The sequence below is a fragment of the Poeciliopsis prolifica genome, unplaced genomic scaffold (genome assembly GCF_027474105.1).
Source record: "Poeciliopsis prolifica strain line A6 unplaced genomic scaffold, Auburn_PproV2 SCAFFOLD024, whole genome shotgun sequence".
NCBI lineage: Eukaryota > Metazoa > Chordata > Actinopteri > Cyprinodontiformes > Poeciliidae > Poeciliopsis > Poeciliopsis prolifica.
In genome coordinates, this window is record NW_026562399.1 from 237,305 (window position 1) to 254,636 (window position 17,332).

General features: G+C 36.0%; 1 protein-coding gene across 1 annotated transcript in view; it reads left to right on the forward strand.

Moving 5' to 3' along the window:
- The window catches only part of grk6 (G protein-coupled receptor kinase 6), a 66,446-nt gene extending 55,924 nt beyond the window's left edge, over positions 1–10,522 (forward strand). The window contains exons 9-16 of the mRNA XM_055046757.1: positions 910–1,100; positions 1,192–1,229; positions 2,089–2,178; positions 2,885–3,093; positions 3,273–3,410; positions 5,535–5,672; positions 7,146–7,280; positions 8,654–10,522. Coding sequence (XP_054902732.1) covers positions 910–1,100; positions 1,192–1,229; positions 2,089–2,178; positions 2,885–3,093; positions 3,273–3,410; positions 5,535–5,672; positions 7,146–7,280; positions 8,654–8,704 — 990 coding nt within the window. The 3' untranslated portion in view covers positions 8,705–10,522. The remainder of the gene's footprint in view (positions 1–909; positions 1,101–1,191; positions 1,230–2,088; positions 2,179–2,884; positions 3,094–3,272; positions 3,411–5,534; positions 5,673–7,145; positions 7,281–8,653) is intronic.
- The last annotated feature ends 6,810 nt before the right edge of the window (positions 10,523–17,332 follow it).

A 17,332-nucleotide genomic window follows, 5' to 3' on the forward strand; every position in this document is an offset into this window, starting at 1 on the left:
TTACATTGTTTTAAAATTATTTAGGTGGGTGATTCTCTGAATTTGTTATATTTTGGGGTCTCAGGTTACTAAAAATATACCACAAAAACATTTGTTTTTGAACACTGCATGCATTGAAGGACTTTTTGAACCTCCAAGAAAATATGTCTCCCCACCTTATGCATGAAATACCAAACATGCATAAGAAACATGCATAAGAACTTCTTTGTCACTAAGGTTGCTTTAAATTCAACCCTGTAATGGGACGATTTCATTCCTCTGTCAGTATAAGTCAATAACATAACTAAATAAATTCTTCCAGTTCCTTTGAGATCATCTGTCCCTTGATTAAAATAACTAATTGTAAGTATATTTTATTTGATTCTGAATCATAATAATTAGACAGATAAATAGAATAAGGCAACTTGATGTAAAAGTGCTTTTCATAAATCTTGAAAATACACTGCAAAATAAATATCAAATCAGGCTTTTTTTATGTTTTTGACTCATTCTTTACTCTTTGCATATAGACCAAAAATATTAGTTTAATATTTGCTGCTTTATTTAAAAAAAATCATAACAATGTATCAAGTAGCTGGGGTGAACCCAGTGTAAAAGTTGACCAGACTGTCAGGGGATTGAACATTCTGGCTGCCTTAATAACAGTCCAACGTGCAACCCCGTAACAAATGATATACATCATTAGTATTATCACTTGATTTTTTCCTAGCACTTAAGCTGTTTAGTTTTTGTTTTTTAATTTTCTGTACTTTATAACTTCAATTTTCTCTGTTCTTTTGTCAGTCAGGTTGGAAGATATGATTTTTAAAATTGAATTTATGGTTAGGTTTCAGTTGTCCTTTATGGCCCACTAACCTATGAAAGTTTCCATGTGACATAATCTCTAAATCAGAGTTGGTTTCTGTCCAGGTAAGTTTAGCGTATGCTTACGAAACGAAAGATGCGCTGTGTCTCGTGCTGACATTGATGAATGGCGGAGACCTCAAGTTTCACATCTACCACATGGGAGAGGCAGGCTTTGATGAGAAGAGAGCCGTGTTTTATGCTGCAGAGATCTGCTGCGGTCTGGAGGACCTGCACCAAGAGCGGATCGTCTACAGGTGAGCTCCATTAAAAACTAAAACCAACTTCATCTTATTCATTTGGCCCCTCTCTGACTCTGTGAATGCATTTTTTCATTCCGTCACTCAGGGATCTGAAGCCAGAAAACATCCTGCTAGATGACCACGGTGAGTCTGACCCACAGGTTCTCTTATATACTGTGATAGATAAACAGAGAGCATACGTGTCATGTAAATTGAGCTGTAATCCACTGATAAAGATGCTGGGTTATTTTTATACTTCTTGAAATGGAGACGTCACCTTTTTCAGGTAATTTTTATGGGTTTTAATGGGCAAAAATAATTCCTAAAAGATAATAGTTTTGAGGTTATAACAGCAAATACAAACTTATTTTTTTGAAATAGTTATTTGTAAGTTTTAATATATTTATTAAAACTCTTACAATTCAAATAAAAAAACAATTTTTTATTTAAAGAAAAATGGTTCAAATTAATTTAAGATGTTTGCATTTGCCGTTTTTGAATAAAAACAAGCGTATTTCACTTTTAATAAAACTATTGTAAAACAAATTTCTTGCCTGGTAACTTTTCCTGGAATACTTATCTTACACATGATTTTGATGCTAGATAATTGTGAAATACATTTTCTGCTTTTGAACACCAGAGGGCGATCTGACTCTATCAGCACTGATGTGAGATTTGGTATAAAAAATTACATTTAAAGAAGTCTCTGTTTTGACATGCATAAAAACAAGAAATATATTTTCCTCTGGATCAGACATTACTTTATTTGATTAAAATAAGTGCTGCTTTCATTTAAATATTAAATTATATAGATTATACCGCAGACATAAGAACAAATTATATATGTATGTATGTTTTATGTATGTCTACTTAGAAAGTTATAGTTGAGATAATAAACCCAAGCTTAAAAAGGAAAAAAAAAGTGTTACTTAAGGCAATTATTATTTTGAGAACACATGCCTAAGTTGGAGTTTCTGTCCTGTTTCTTTGTTTTGGTATTTAGGTCATATCAGAATATCAGACCTGGGTCTGGCCATCCATGTGCCAGATGGAGAAACCATCAAGGGCCGGGTAGGGACAGTTGGATACATGGGTGAGTATGTTTACTCCTGTACTTTTTGTTTCATGTTATTTGTTGAGTACGTCACACATTTTTAATAATGTCACTTTGCGAAAATCTAGCGATTTTTCCAAATTTTCATATTCAGAAAGCAAACTTACTTATTTATTTATTGACACTTATCCAAGACACCACAATCTCAACACTTCTAAGCATCACTTCGAAAAGTATCTCTTCATCTATTGTGCCAATTCCAAAAAATGTTTTAAAGTCCAACTTTTGTGTTGAGTACAGGTACACATGTCACAATAAATAGTCAATTAATTAATTGCATAATAAATTAAAATAAGCTCGATAATTTCATTTGCATCATTGTCTGTTTCATGTCTCTATCTCTTTCTACCAAAGACTGAATGACAAAAGTCTTCTGTCTAGTCCATTTATTTAAAAAACAGCATTATTTCAAGTTTTCAGTGTCCATTTTATTTGTCTGCTGTTTTGTTTGTTTATTTTGTTTTTGCCGAATTATTTCCATGTTGATTTGACTAAATGTTTGCAGCCAAAGTTTCCAAAACAAACTATATATACTGTATATGTCTATATATCTATCTATCTATCTATCTATATATCTATCTATATATATATATATATAATAACTTGAGAAGAGTATAGATATATACTCTTCTCAAGTTTCTCGCATTACCACAGCTTTAGCAGTTTTCGTCCTCATGTCGTTCAGCCCCAGAGGTGGTGATGAACGAGCGGTACACCTTCAGCCCCGACTGGTGGGCGCTGGGCTGCTTGCTGTATGAGATGATCGAGGGCCAGTCGCCATTTCAGCAGAGGAAAAAGAAGATAAAAAGGGAGGAAGTGGAGCGGCTGGTCAAAGAGGTACAGGAGGAATACTCCAGTAAGTTCTCCGAAGAGGCCAAGTCAATCTGTAAAATGGTAAGATTTCCATTTTCCCTTCATTTAATTTCATCACTTCTATTCTGGACTCTGTTAATGGTCCTTTTAATTGTAGTGTTCATAAAGCTAAGGTTTCAGGCTTTTATTGTGAAAAGAGTTTTTATATTTACTACACTTGTGGAGACCTTTTGAAATACTTGGTTTTGTAAACTCCTCAGCTGCTGGCCAAAGATCCCACAAAGAGGCTGGGCTCCCTTGGGGGCGGGGCTTCTGAGGTCAAAGATCACCCAATCTTCCGCCCTATTAACTTCAAACGGCTGGAGGCCGGCATGCTACAACCACCCTTCATCCCTGATGTAAGTCCATCAGAATTACTGCAAATATTTGCAGCAGGAAATATAAAGTTGTTCTGAAAGTTGTACTTTTATTCTTTTTTAAATTTAGCTTTGATCACTCAGTTTCAGGAGAGTATCTTTGATTAATGTCACTGATTAACATATTGAACAAGTTATTGATGCCCTTGTATTCAGACTTATAGAAGCATTGGGCTCAAAAGTGCCGAGTTACTACTTTTGGTGAGGTACAATGTTCCCTCTAATTTTATACACACAAGCTTCCTGAGCACACTGAGGACCACTGTGGGCATCATCAGTGTGCACGGCGTGGCCGCGCACAAGTATTACACCTGTTATAAATCTGGGATCATAGAAAGTTGCATGGCTTATTAAAAGAATCACATGACAACAGCAATTTTCATTTGTTTGCTTTTAACTTAAATGTTTTGCCCAATTAAAATGAAAAAATCAAAAATAAATGAAAACATTGCTGTTCGTGAGATGTATAGTATGTTATAAGTAAGAGTCCTGCTTTAGCCAGGGTGAGAAATGAGACATTGCACCTTTCAGTCCTAACTTTTGTTCATATTAAAATATTCACATTTTGCACAATGAAATGTTTTCTGTGGCTCGTGATACAGTATAAATTTTTATAAAATATTTAATTACACAGTTTTTTTTTTCATGTCTGTCCTTTCCACTTCTCCAGTGGTTGTACACTTTGCCCAGGTTGATGGTCAGTCTGCTTCTTGCTTTATGTACTTGAATTTAGCATATTGACTGTTAATGGCCTCCATAATCTGTGGGTGGAGCAGAATGGCCTCATACTTCTTTGCCAGTGTACAAATGTCTGCTTATCCATAGTCAAAATTCTGAACTAAATGCTTCAATATCAAATGCAGACCATTCCTTTAATTCATGCTCTGAAAACGAGCATCAATATGATCACAGAGCTTACTAATAAAAAGAGTATTTTCATCAGTATTTCTGCCATCACCTATTGAGGTGATGGCAGATCAAAGACCAAAACTCAATGAAAAACTGTCTTCAGACTTATATGAAGTTTACAAATGATTGTTAAATATTATGTTTCACATATTCTAAAGGTTTGTTGGAACAGATGGATTCTCCTTGTCCTAAAGAAGGTGATCCAATCAGATACCTCAGTGTTCCCTCTTAAGCTGCACGCCTGCGCAATTCCGCACTGCTCGTATCTTCTCATCGCACAAGAAAATCTATGTAGTGCATAAAATAAAGTCCAACGTAAACTGGACACTGAGCTCAAACATCAGTTTTGGCTATGGATCAATGACATTTTTTCTGTACTACTTTGCGATCGAACTCAGTGAGTGACAGTTATCCAGCCAATGATACGATACGGTTCACTTTCGCTATGCAGCCAATCATCGCATGCCATTTTGTGTATGTGCCTTGGTCATATGTGCTGTGACATGATGCAGGTAAGAATATTGCAGCGGAGTTAAGAGACGTGAAAGCTAACACCTTATCATGTCTAAGTGGGACATCCACTCACCAAGCCAAAGTAAAAAAACAGAAATGCACTTCTTCTAAGATCAAATGGCTGTCGGAGTTTGTACAGTACAGTGTATAGTGTGGGGCCTTCACCTTTTCTGACATCACCTCATCTTCACTTGTAAAAAAAAAAAAAAAAGTCTGAGTCAGTAAAGTCACATCACTGATTTGCTTCAGTGTTTGATTTCATTTCAAATTGCACAAATAGTTTTTGCAAACTTTATTGAATTTATTTTGTAAATTGTCAGAACTTTGTTCTGGTTTAACAAAGTAAGTATTTTACTGAAATCCTCGTTTCATTCATCATCACTGTCAGTGGTTTTAGATGAGATCAGGCTAATAATATAACAGGAGAAACTTCCAAAGAGAAGCTCTGTAAATAGACACAGGAAGTGGAGTTGATTAAACTGTTTGAATCCAAATGTTGCAGAAGCTCAGGAGAGATTAAAATTTAAAATTAAAGTTGTTTTGAGACCTAATATCATTCTAAAGCAAATTTTCAGTTCTGCAAAAGGATTTTCTTTTGTTATTCACATCTTCAAACTGTTTGTGTCTAAACTCTGCTGTCATATGTATTAATGCTGCCATTTCTTACCATGTTTATGTTTTTAGCCTCAGGCTATTTATGCTAAAGATGTGCTGGACATCGAGCAGTTCTCTACGGTAAAGGGCGTGGAGCTGGACCCAAAAGACGAGTCGTTCTACAGCAAAGTGTCGACAGGAAGCGTCTCCATCCCCTGGCAGAATGAGGTCAAAACAGCACTCACCGCAATGATGAGGAAACTGTTGAAAGATTGATTTTTCACCAGCATAGTTCAGTAGAAAGTTGTTTTGTTGTTGTTTGGACTACCTTCAGATTTGCAAACATGAATAACCTTCAAAGGTTGGAGAACGTAATCCACAGATTGTGTCTCGTTTACATCAAATCAGTATTTTCATTAGATATTTTTACTTTCATTCTGGAATAAAATTGGCTCAGTCCAGATCAGAAATACAAGAAATGGTCATGTGCACACTCTGCCGATAGTTGGCGACATTGTTATAAACTGAACTATCTTCAGAGGCTTTTTGATTTGGTATTAAAGGTCTTTCCGAAATATTCCTCATGTGGTTTTCTGGAGATATAGGAGAAATATCCCATTTTTGTCAACTGTTGTTGAGGCCAATTTAAACAAAAACGGTTTAAAAAAAAAGTAAAGATTTTTCTCCCATCAAAACGACAATATAAATAAATAAAAGCAATTCAAATAAACTAATCTAAAGCAACATTTTTATAAGTGTGAATAAAGCTAGAAAAGAGGAAAACATATATTTTACCCATCTTATGAGCCAGATACAAAAAAACCCTTCTCCCTGCTGCATATGAGAAATGACACTGCAGAATGAAACAACCAGCACAGTGTGACATGAGGAGAGAGTTACATTTTTCTTCTTAACATCGACTAAAGTTCTTCTTTTTCTTTTCTTGCTTGTTAGTTTGGACATAAATAAACAACAAAATACTCCAATGCATCTACAAAGTGTTAAATAATGGCCAAAATTACTACAAACAACAACATATACCCATCTGGGTTGCCAGCTGCTCAGTCAGCTGAATCTTTGTGTGGCTCCACTAACAACCACTGATATTATTCAATAAAAATAATACATTAATAGTGTGTTAGAAAACACTAGCATGGTATTTGTACAATCTGAAGTATTAAAATTCATTGACATAGTAAAATGAAACAAACATAAAAGTGTTCAAACTAGAACATAAAAATATTATTGCTGGATTTATGTAATATTTTTCTTAATATGTGTGTTTTATTAATAATGCTAGTTTTGTTTTTTGGGTGAAATTTAAAGAAACAGTCATTAAAATTAAGTACATATTATAGCATTGGGTTAATTATTAAATCCTAAATAAATATAGATATTAAATAAAATGGAAGATTATGGGTTTTCTTACGCTTATGATAAGGAGTGGGAATAATGATAAAGTTATACTTCCACCCACTGCCCTCAATATGTAAAGCAAAGGTTTTGACATTCAGCTTCACATTTTAAGTATTCTTTGTACATATTAAAAAAAAAAAACACACATACACATAATTTTAACGGATGACAGCAGATGGATCTAATAAAAGAATTGGCTCAGTTTCATATGCTTGTTTGCTACAGTCAGCAAAACATTTCTCTAAAATCATATTTCCAGACGTTTTTGTGCTTTGTTTGGTACAGATGATTGAGACAGAGTGTTTCTCTGAGCTGAATGTGTTTTATGAGGACGGCGCCATTCCTCCAGACCTGGACTGGAGAGGACAGCCGACCCCAACACCCAAACAGGGACTGCTGCAGCGGCTCTTCGGCCGGCAGGTAAGAAGTATTAAAAGTTTGGAAAAGGAAATAAGGAGATTGCTTCCATCATTATTAAGGCTTGGATAAGTATGGAAAAATGTGGAACATTGATTTTGATTAAATTGACATGCTTAATCTCATATTTGCCACAGTAGACATTGATTTTAACATTTTACCCATCAGTTTTTTGATTTTCACTTCCTGAATGACAGCACATTTATTCCAAAATTTGCAATATTTGCAAATCCTAAATGGCCGGTCTTGCTGCTTGAAGTTTCTTTATGTTAAAAGGGGGGGTTCCTTTCCACTGTTACTACTTGCTTGCTTTCAGCTCTATGCAGTGAGCTGGGTTTTCTTACGCTGACTTCACATGGCAGATATTTATTCCAGTTTGGGGGCTGCTTTGTTTTGACCCTATGTCACAGTGTGTGAGGTGGTTGTCCAAGAACCACCTCAAACAAGAATACAGCCTATCGAATGTGACAGACAGCCAATCAGAGCCTGAGGTGACAGAAACACACCAGAAAGTATTAGTATTGTTTTTCCTTGGTTAAAATATAGTCGACCAACTACTGTCATTGTTTCTTCCCTGTTGTCCCATGTTTGTTTACTCTGAACTCACTTTTGGTTTTATTTTATTTCCCATTTGACATTTGAATGTTGTTGAGTGAAAATGTGTAGCGCCATACCATGCACCATAAAAATGCTAAAGCTCAGATATTTTGTAATTATGTTTGGACTTTCTCAGGTTTTAAAAAAAATTGTCTGACAATTTTAAAATGTGAACCATACATTGATGGAGAGGATTTCCCAATTGAATATGTACAGTGAACCCCCTCATAAATAACATGATTCAGTTATTCATGAATTTTTCAGTGGAAAATGACTTCAAGTAATGTTCCACCAAAAGTTTTATTCAAAGACTTTTTTGTAGAGTTTGTCTAAAGTGAAAATCCTACTTGATAGGATGGCACCTAAACATTTCAGCTTCACAAGCTTGTGGCTGGCACTTGCAAAGCAGCCAATCCAGCCAATTCATTATACTTGCCTCTGATTGGCTGAATTCTGAAAGAGCAGAGATTCAGCCTCTGTTGCAGTGCTAAGCCAGTTCCCACTGCACGTATTAATCCATATTGAGGTATTTATGGTATTTGAATATAAATATTTGTGGATTTCAGCCATTTGCTGTGTCTGTGGTACCCAGCAGGCTGTACTGTAATTGAATTTGAATATCGAACTGATTTATATATTAATTGCATTTCTGAATATAAATTAAATATTTTTCATATTAAGTGAACTAATTATACATGAACTGAATTAAAATGAGAAGAGCATTCCTTTTAAATCGGATGGGTTCTCAGTTTCTGTCCTCTCTCTGTCTCCCCCTACAGGACTGCTGTGGTAACTGCAGCGACAGCGATGACGAGCCCACCAGGCTGTGAACACACCCCCACCCACCCATATGAAATATGTTTTGTTTACAACTTTTGCACAACGTTTCCCAGAATGTATCTTTTCAACTTAGTCATAATGTTTGAATTTATTTAAAAGTGTGAAAACTCTGCTGTGGACACTTTTCCAACTGGGAACACAGATGGACAGAAAACTATTGTGATTTTGACCTTTATTGTCCAGGGGAAGTTTGCTTTCATCTGCTGCTGCCGAGCAGCTCCTGCTGTAGAAGTGCCTTGCTTTAGGACATAGTGGTAGTGATTACTCAGGGAGGACTGGTCGTTTCTCTCTCGTTCCCACGTTGAGGGGGAAGCCAGTGACTTTAAGCCCATGAACTGTGACCACACATGCCCTTCATATCCCTGCTCTGTTTTTTTTTACCTGTTTTGTCTGCTTCAACATTTTCCCCTCATGTACAAATCTGCTTCTGCATTTTTTATTTTTTATTCCTTGTTGAGACAATCAGCTCCTTGTTTCGGTGCAGCTCCAGATAAACTCTTCATTTTACAGAGGTGCATTCAGACTTGTGCCTTTTCTAGTAAATCAAAGGGTCTTTATAAGAAACAACCACAGCAATGGTTGCTGTGGTTGTTCCTTGCAGCTTGTTAGTAGACGACTTGAATTAATCTTAAAACACCAGAAGGAGCAAGATACTTTCCAAGACATTCAATGAAATTTCAAAATGTCTTTTATTAAAAACATGATACAGTTCTTTGCAAAAAAAAATATTCGCACCTTTTGAACTTCCTCACAATTCCATATGTTACAGCTACAAACTGGAGAGTATTTTATTGGGATTTTGTGATAAGTCAACACAGAGTAATGCAAACTTTGATTGGAGGGAGGAAAATGACACATGATTCTCTTCACTTCAAAAATAACATTTTTTTCTCTTCTTGCAAAATATATTTTGTTCTTAATGATTGTCACTTGATTAAATTGCACACAGGTGGACTATTTACGAATTTGGTGTTTCTGAAATGAGTTGGTTGTGTTGGATTTTAGGAGTTGAGGTGGCTGTATAGATAAGAACTATATATTTGTGTCCTATTCATTCGTCTTCAACCTTAATTTGTGTTGTTTTACAACATAAAGATATAAATGAGATATAAATTATTTCAGTCTGATCTCAAGTTCAGAAAACAACATATTTCATGCTGTCATTATATATTAAATAAAAAACAAGAATAAGTTAAAGAAATGCTGATATAAACCAAATGAATTGGCTTTACCAGAAAATTATTGTTTGAAATTCCTGATCTTTTTTATTGTTACAGTTTGGATTAAATTCAAACCTTTTAATTTGCTGTCTATTCCTACAATGTATATATGGTTTTATATTATACTAGTCTAAGTTGAATAAATGTGCATTTTTTGGTCTCTTTCTGTCTTGAAAACCTAGGAGATGTTTGAATCAAATGTGCCTTCACTGATCCATTAGCCATAAATCTTTTTCTATTCTTTAATCTATTGTTTATTTCCACTGTAACCACTAGAACCAGTCTGTATCTGAAATTTCTTCTTATAATTTCAAATGGATTTGCTGTTATTTTCCTCTGTCTTAAACAATAGCACCAATATTATTTGATAGACATTTAACCTCTTGTTGTGCTTCCGTAAAGAGACTCTTCCACATCATCCTCATTCAATCACAAGTCATTCTGAAGCTGGAATAATGACTGAGACATTCTGGTTTAATCCTCAGACTGTGGTTAGTCTGAACAGACATCGATATTCCTCTACTAGAAAACCCTCAAAGAAAATGGTGTCTGTTTGTAAGCTATTAAAATGAGATACCTCTGACTGTCCATGTGGTTGGCTTTTTTCTTCTTTATGTAGCAGAGACAAAAACTGAATTTCTGTGGCGAGTGGAACTGATGTGAGTGCATCTATCTTTATAAGCAGATAATTTGTGGTCTTTACCGTTTATATGACAGGCCATCACTAAATTTGTATCTGGTGTTCCTGCTCCTCACAAATGGAACACCAAGAAGGCCAAAAAGATGTGAAATTTCATGTGTTTTGCATTGCAAAGTATGTTAACACACATGCAACCACCCATTATAAAACGAACCACACCGTCAGCTAAGGATGAATTGATTTCATCCAATCAGCGTTTTCCTTGGATGAAGAAGAGCCAATTTCAACCAACAGATAAAAATATTCCAGGACGTGACAGAATTTACAAAACAAAACTATGCCTTGTAGCCCAATAAAATGTAATTGAACATAAAAATATGTTTTTTTTCTGTGCATTTTAGGTATTGTTGCTCCATTTTTTTAACTTGAACACTTTATGATCCTCTGCCACAATCACTTTCCAGTCAACTCCCATCCCCTGCACTTTTTCAAAGCTTGCTTCACCACTGAGATCAAATCTTTTTTAGATGAAATGGTCCTATTTGTCGCACCAAATCTTGATCTATAGCTTTCACTGGAGAAGTTTGAGTGTTTGAGCAGTTTGAGGATGAAGATTAGATTATCCCCCAGGGGATCATAAGCCTGGCAGGCCACCAGGCTTTACTTCCATTCTCACCAGGCAAAGTATTGTTTGTTAATGTATTATATGCCTTTTTTTTTTTTTAACAAATGAAACAGATTAGAGTGTTTTGTCAAACATTTCAAAGAACAACTGAATCATAGTACTGCGACGGACTGGCGACCTGTCCAGGGTGTACCCCGCCTCTCGCCTGGAACGCAGCTGGAGATAGGCACCAGCAACTCCTGACCCCGTTAGGGAGAAGGGTGCTCAGAAAATGGACGGATGGATGGATGGATGCATCATAGTATGGTCAATATGCAGACACTTAGGAAGACTGACATCAGCTGTGTTGTTATTCACTATAACTCCATAACTACTGCCTGTTTGCCCCCCTCTACATGCTAGCAACTTCTGTGAATAAAGTGACATGTCAAGGATACAGGACAAAAAAGATTTTGCCACTTTGGATTAGGATTTATTAGGATGATTGCTACGGAGCGCCCTGGGGGACATGGAGAATTTTTTTTTTCTTTTGCATTCCCTCGCAAAACTTTTGCGTCCCCTCGCAAAACCTTTTATTTTGCGAGGTAACACAAAAGAAAAAACAATTCCCCATGTACCTTTGGGGGCGCCGTAGATTGCAACCACTTTATATTTAATTATTATTTTTTTCTATGTTTTCCTTTTTTTAAAATTTTATACACTCAACAAAAATATAAACGCAACACTTATTTTTGCTCCCATCTTTTATGAGATAGACTCAAAGATCTAAAAGTCATTCCAGATAAACAATATTACCATTTCTTTCAAATGTTGTCCACAAATCTGTCTAAATGTTTGATGGTGAGCACTTCTGCTTTGCTGAGATAATCCATCCCAGCTCATTGGTGTGCCACATCAAGATGCTGATCTGACATCATGATTAGTGCACAGGTATACCTTATACTGCCTACAATATAAGGCAAAATGCCACAAATTCTTCAAGAATTGAGGGAGCGTGCAATTGGCATGCTGACAGCAGGAATGTCAACCAGATCTGTTGCTCGTGCATTGAATGTTCATTTCTCCACCATAAGCCGTCTCCAAAAATGTTTCAGAGAATATGGCAGTACATCCAAACGGCCTCACAACCGCAGACCACGTGAAACCACACCAGCCCAGGATCTCCACATCCTGCAGGTTCACCTCCAAAATCGTCTGAGACCAGCCACTCAAACAGCTGCTGAAACAATTGGTTTGCATAACCAAAGAATTTCTGCACAAACTCTCAGAAACCGTCTGAGAGTTTGTGTAGTTGAGCATGCAGTTGAGCATGAAGCTCAACTGCATGCTCGTCGTCCTCATTGGGGTCTTAACCTGACTCCGGATCGTCGCCGTAACAGACTTGAGTGGGCAAATGCTCACATTCGATGGCGTCTGTCACGTTGGAGAGGTGTTCTCTTCACGGATGAATCTCAGTTTACAGACAGCATGTGTGGCGTCATGTGGGTGAGCGCTTTGATGATGCCAATGTTGTGGATCGAGTGGCCAATGGTGGTGGTGGAGTGACGGTATAGGCAGGCATCTGTTATGGATGAAGAACACAGGTGCGTCTTATTGATGACATTTTGAATGCACAGAGATACCGTGATGAGATCCTGAGGCCCATTGTTGTGCCATACATCCATGAACATCACCTCATGTTTCAGTAAGATAATGCATGGCCCCATGTTGCAAGGATTTGTACGCAATTCTTGGAAGCTGAAAATGTCCCAGTTCTTGCATGGCCAGTGTGAAGAAATTTTATTCGTTTTAAATGATGTTCCTTTTTGTATCATATAAATGTAATGTTTTTTGTATCACAGTCAAGGTGTTTTTCTGTGCAGCTGGGAAAGGTGTACAAACTAATGAAACAAGATGTGTCTACTGAAGTAAGTTTCCCAGGGTTACTGAACTTCCCCAGACAGTTATTTGGGAACTTGCTGTTTTTCCCGTGGCCTTCCCTGCATGGAGATGGAGTATTTAGTTTTCTCATCCCATAGACATTACAGTGAATGCGCATACAAGGTTCTGTATGTTTTTCTTTGTTTGGTCTTAGAAGATTGAGTCTCCGCCTCGGTAGTAAAGAAAGATGAATAAAGTAACTATGCAACTCTGAGTTCATCAGAGCGGATCTTAATTTGTGCCTAATACAGTGTATTTTTGTTCTCCGTCTGCAGATGTATTAAAGATTGTTTTTGCTCCCTGACTTTTGTCTGGACCTCAGTCTCTGAATTGTGCACTTCACACCAGTATACTCACCGGACATGTCACCCATTGAGCATGTTTGGGATGTGCTTGACCGGCGTATCCGAAAGCATGTACCAGTTCCTATTAATATCCAGCAACTTCGTACAGCCATTGAAGAGGAGTGGATCAGCATTCCACAGGCCACAATTGACAATCTGATAAACTCTAAATGAAGAAGATGTGTTGCACTGTATTAGGCAAATGGTGGTCACACCAGCTACTGACTGGTTCTGAGTCCCCAGACCCCTAATAAAGCAAAAACAAAAATACACATTTCAGAGTGGCCATTTATTGTGGACAGTATAAGGTACACCTGTGCACTAATCATGATGTCAGATCAGGATCTTGATGTGGCACACCTGTGAGGTGGGATGGATTATCTCAGCAAAGCAGAAGTGCTCATTAAGAAACATTTAGACAGATTTGTGGACAATATTTGAAAGAAATGGTAATATTGTTTATCTGGAATGACTTTTAGATCTTTGAGTCCATCTCATGAAAAATGGGAGCAAAAACAAAAGTGTTGCATTTATATTTTTGTTGCGTGTACTTGGTATTGTTAGTAATGTCTTCCAATAACACATAATTACATAGTGATATTTTCAAATTATTTGTCGACTTTAAATATATTTTTTACTTCAAAAGATATTTAAAGACATTTGGGTGACTGTCCTAGCACCATTGCCACCACATTATCTGGGGGAAACCCTGTATTTCTTGGTCTTAATGGCAAAGGATGAGTAATTAGGTGTAATTTCTGTATAATCGGTGTAATACTTGTTTGACATTATGTTGCAGCAGTTTCTTCAATAGCACTAAAGAACGGCGATTATTCAGGCTTTCTTCTGTTTATTTGCATGTCCTGGCCTTTCACACCCACTGTCAAAAAAGAAAGCTGGTCCAATACTTGTTTCAAGGCAGGTTAATCAACTTAGGGTGGTTCAGAGATAAATGTAGAGTTCTGCCGGTAAACGTCTGATTTTGAAGATATTAATAAATATATCGCTGATACATTTTCTTTCTCATTTAGCTTACAAAATACATAGAAACGTTTGGTTGATTTCACTTCAGACATTAAGAAAAAACGTTGCTTATTTGTTTTTGCTTGGTGTATCTAAACTGGTTTCAACTGTAATATCTTTGCATGTCTTAGAGGCCTGGTTGTTTACTATTTATTGATTTAAGCGTGTTGGAGCCAAGATGCATTATAATGTTAGACAAACGTGTAAACATAACAAAAATACATCAGATAACACGCCTAGTGTAGATAATTTGGAGAGAATGAGTGAGCTAACAATTTTAAACCAGTTATTGTTAGATTGAAACAAATTATTTGTTCCAATAATTCAATTCAACACAAAAGGAAGACAAAAGTATAAAAGTAGACATATAAAAGTAGAAAAGTTATAGTGTCTCCTACACAAACCTTAAAGTCCATAATAAAGCCATCATTCATTACCATTTACTGTATTTGTCTTTATCTTTCTGCTGTTGTGTTTCACTCAGAGTCTGAATCATCATCATGAATCATGATGGCAACATTGGAGCTGATTGCAAGATCAAAATGAAGCGAAGTGGTGGAAGTCAAGAGGAGGCCCACTCCTTCACCTGGAGCTTTGAGGAGGGTGTGGGAATTGTTGTTGTGTAAATGAGAAGACTCTAGTAAATATGTGACTTAATATCTACGATAAATCAGCTTGTTTACAGACTGAATCAAGGCTGAACTTTGTGTATGAGACGCATTTTATTGAACATCCAGCACAAAGACTTCCACTGTGTGTCGCTGTGTCAGTTTTGGATTGGTCGTCATGCTTGCACACTTCCACCCACACACACATTTCTCAGCATTGAGTAGTCTGCTGCAGTCAGTTTAAAGTCACTTCGTCCCATAACCTCAGAGCAGCTATGTCACCTTGGACCCCTCTGGCCGTTGTTCGCTCCTTGTCTTCTCCTTTCTTGTCCTTTCTGACACTTTGTCCCCGCCTGCTGGGTCACAACCCACGCCACTCTTCGATGTTGCTCACTGGTCAGGTTTTTCTGAGTTAGAATAGCCTTGACATGATGAACCGATCTCAGATACTGACAAATGCAAGCAAAAATGAACAAATAAACAACAACAACAAAAAAGATGGAAGAGACTTAACCATTAGCACCACCAAGAAGACATGTTGAAAAAACTATTTACTTTGGAGATGTAATAAAATAACTGTCAACATGTGTAGATGTTGTTTGTGGAGGTTTGTGGTAACTAATTCATTATTATTGCAACACATTTACTGTTTGCAATTAATAATTATTTTAGTAATCAATTGGTTATTTTGATGAGAAATCAGATAAAAACAAATTGGCACATTCTGCTGATTTTTCATTTAACTACTTATAACTTTTTATACAATACTTAAAATCCATTAAATGATGCAAATGAATAATTTTGGGGCTTTTTAAAATGATAAATAAACATTTTATTGCATAAAATTCAGTAACTTAATGTTCCTTTAGTGTATGCTTGATCATTTGTGATCTGCAGCTAAAACAAAATTACCTCTAACATCAGCATATGAAAACCTCAGCCATGTTTTCTCAACTTCACATCAAGACAGTGTAGGGCTATCATGTTGATTATTTTTAAGATTAACTGATTATTAATTGGATAGAAAATAATGCTCAAAATTAATTTAAAAAAAGAATTTTAACCTGGTGAAGATTAAACTGCCACTTTAAGAGTTCTGTGTAGAACACACAGACACAAGTTTTTCTTTATTTTTATTGTCAAATTAATGTAGTATTATTTGTATAATTTTGGCTTAGTTACTGCTTTGAGTGTGTTGCCTTTTTTGAATTTGTATACCCCAGCTAATAGTCAACTAACTTAGTTGTAATCGATTGGTTATTCTGATGAGTAACCAATCTATAACAACGTGGTCAACTAAGTTAGACAGCTAACTTAGTTGACTATTATCACAATTAATCTGATTAATAATTTCAGTCCTACTGAACCTGGACATTCACGTATGTGTCTCAAATTATCTTTATATACTAACCTGGTTCAATTTTTAATTATTATTTCTGTTTGTTTTTTAAAAGACAGTGAAGAGATCATCAATATCCTGACACTACTTCTAAAAATAAATAGATACAGAAATAACTGAATCAGTACAGCTTGCCCTGTTGAACCCAGGACTATAATCTTATTTTCTAAATATCCTGTTAGTACCTGTATAATTCTTTCTTTATTACTTTGCTCATTATGCCTTCATCTTCTGGGATCATTATAACTGTTATTGGCTGTGAGCCTGTATGCTGAGCTTCTAACTCTTCCTACAAAACTTCATTATTTCCCACAGTTCATAAGACAGGTCTCATTCACACTAAAAACAGACAGTCAGCAAATATGGACCAATTCAGTTTTGAATAAAAAAAAAATAGTCATCAGATCAGGTTGAGCTATAACAAAGAACTCATGTACCAAAGAACATGAGTTCTTTGGTACAAATGATCAAGTGTACATAATGCTATGTTCTCACACTTTAGGCAATAACATGTTTATTTTGTCTGCTTTTTTGTGCATTTCTAATATTATAAATAATAAAATAATTATTCACCACTAATTAGTGGTTAAATGAAAAACCTGTAAAATATGAATTTTTAAATTTGATTGCGAGGTTGCTTATCAATCATTATTTGCAACTCTAAATTTATGTTTTATACTTTCAGGATTTTAAGGTTTTAATCATATTCATGTTGTAATGTTGAAGTATTTTTGATAGGTATTTTCTCAACCTACATAAAAAGAGAACCACAGACGATGTTAATTTTAATCAATTCTTCTGCAGAAGGAGAAGACACAGAAGAGCTACTTCTTCCAGCA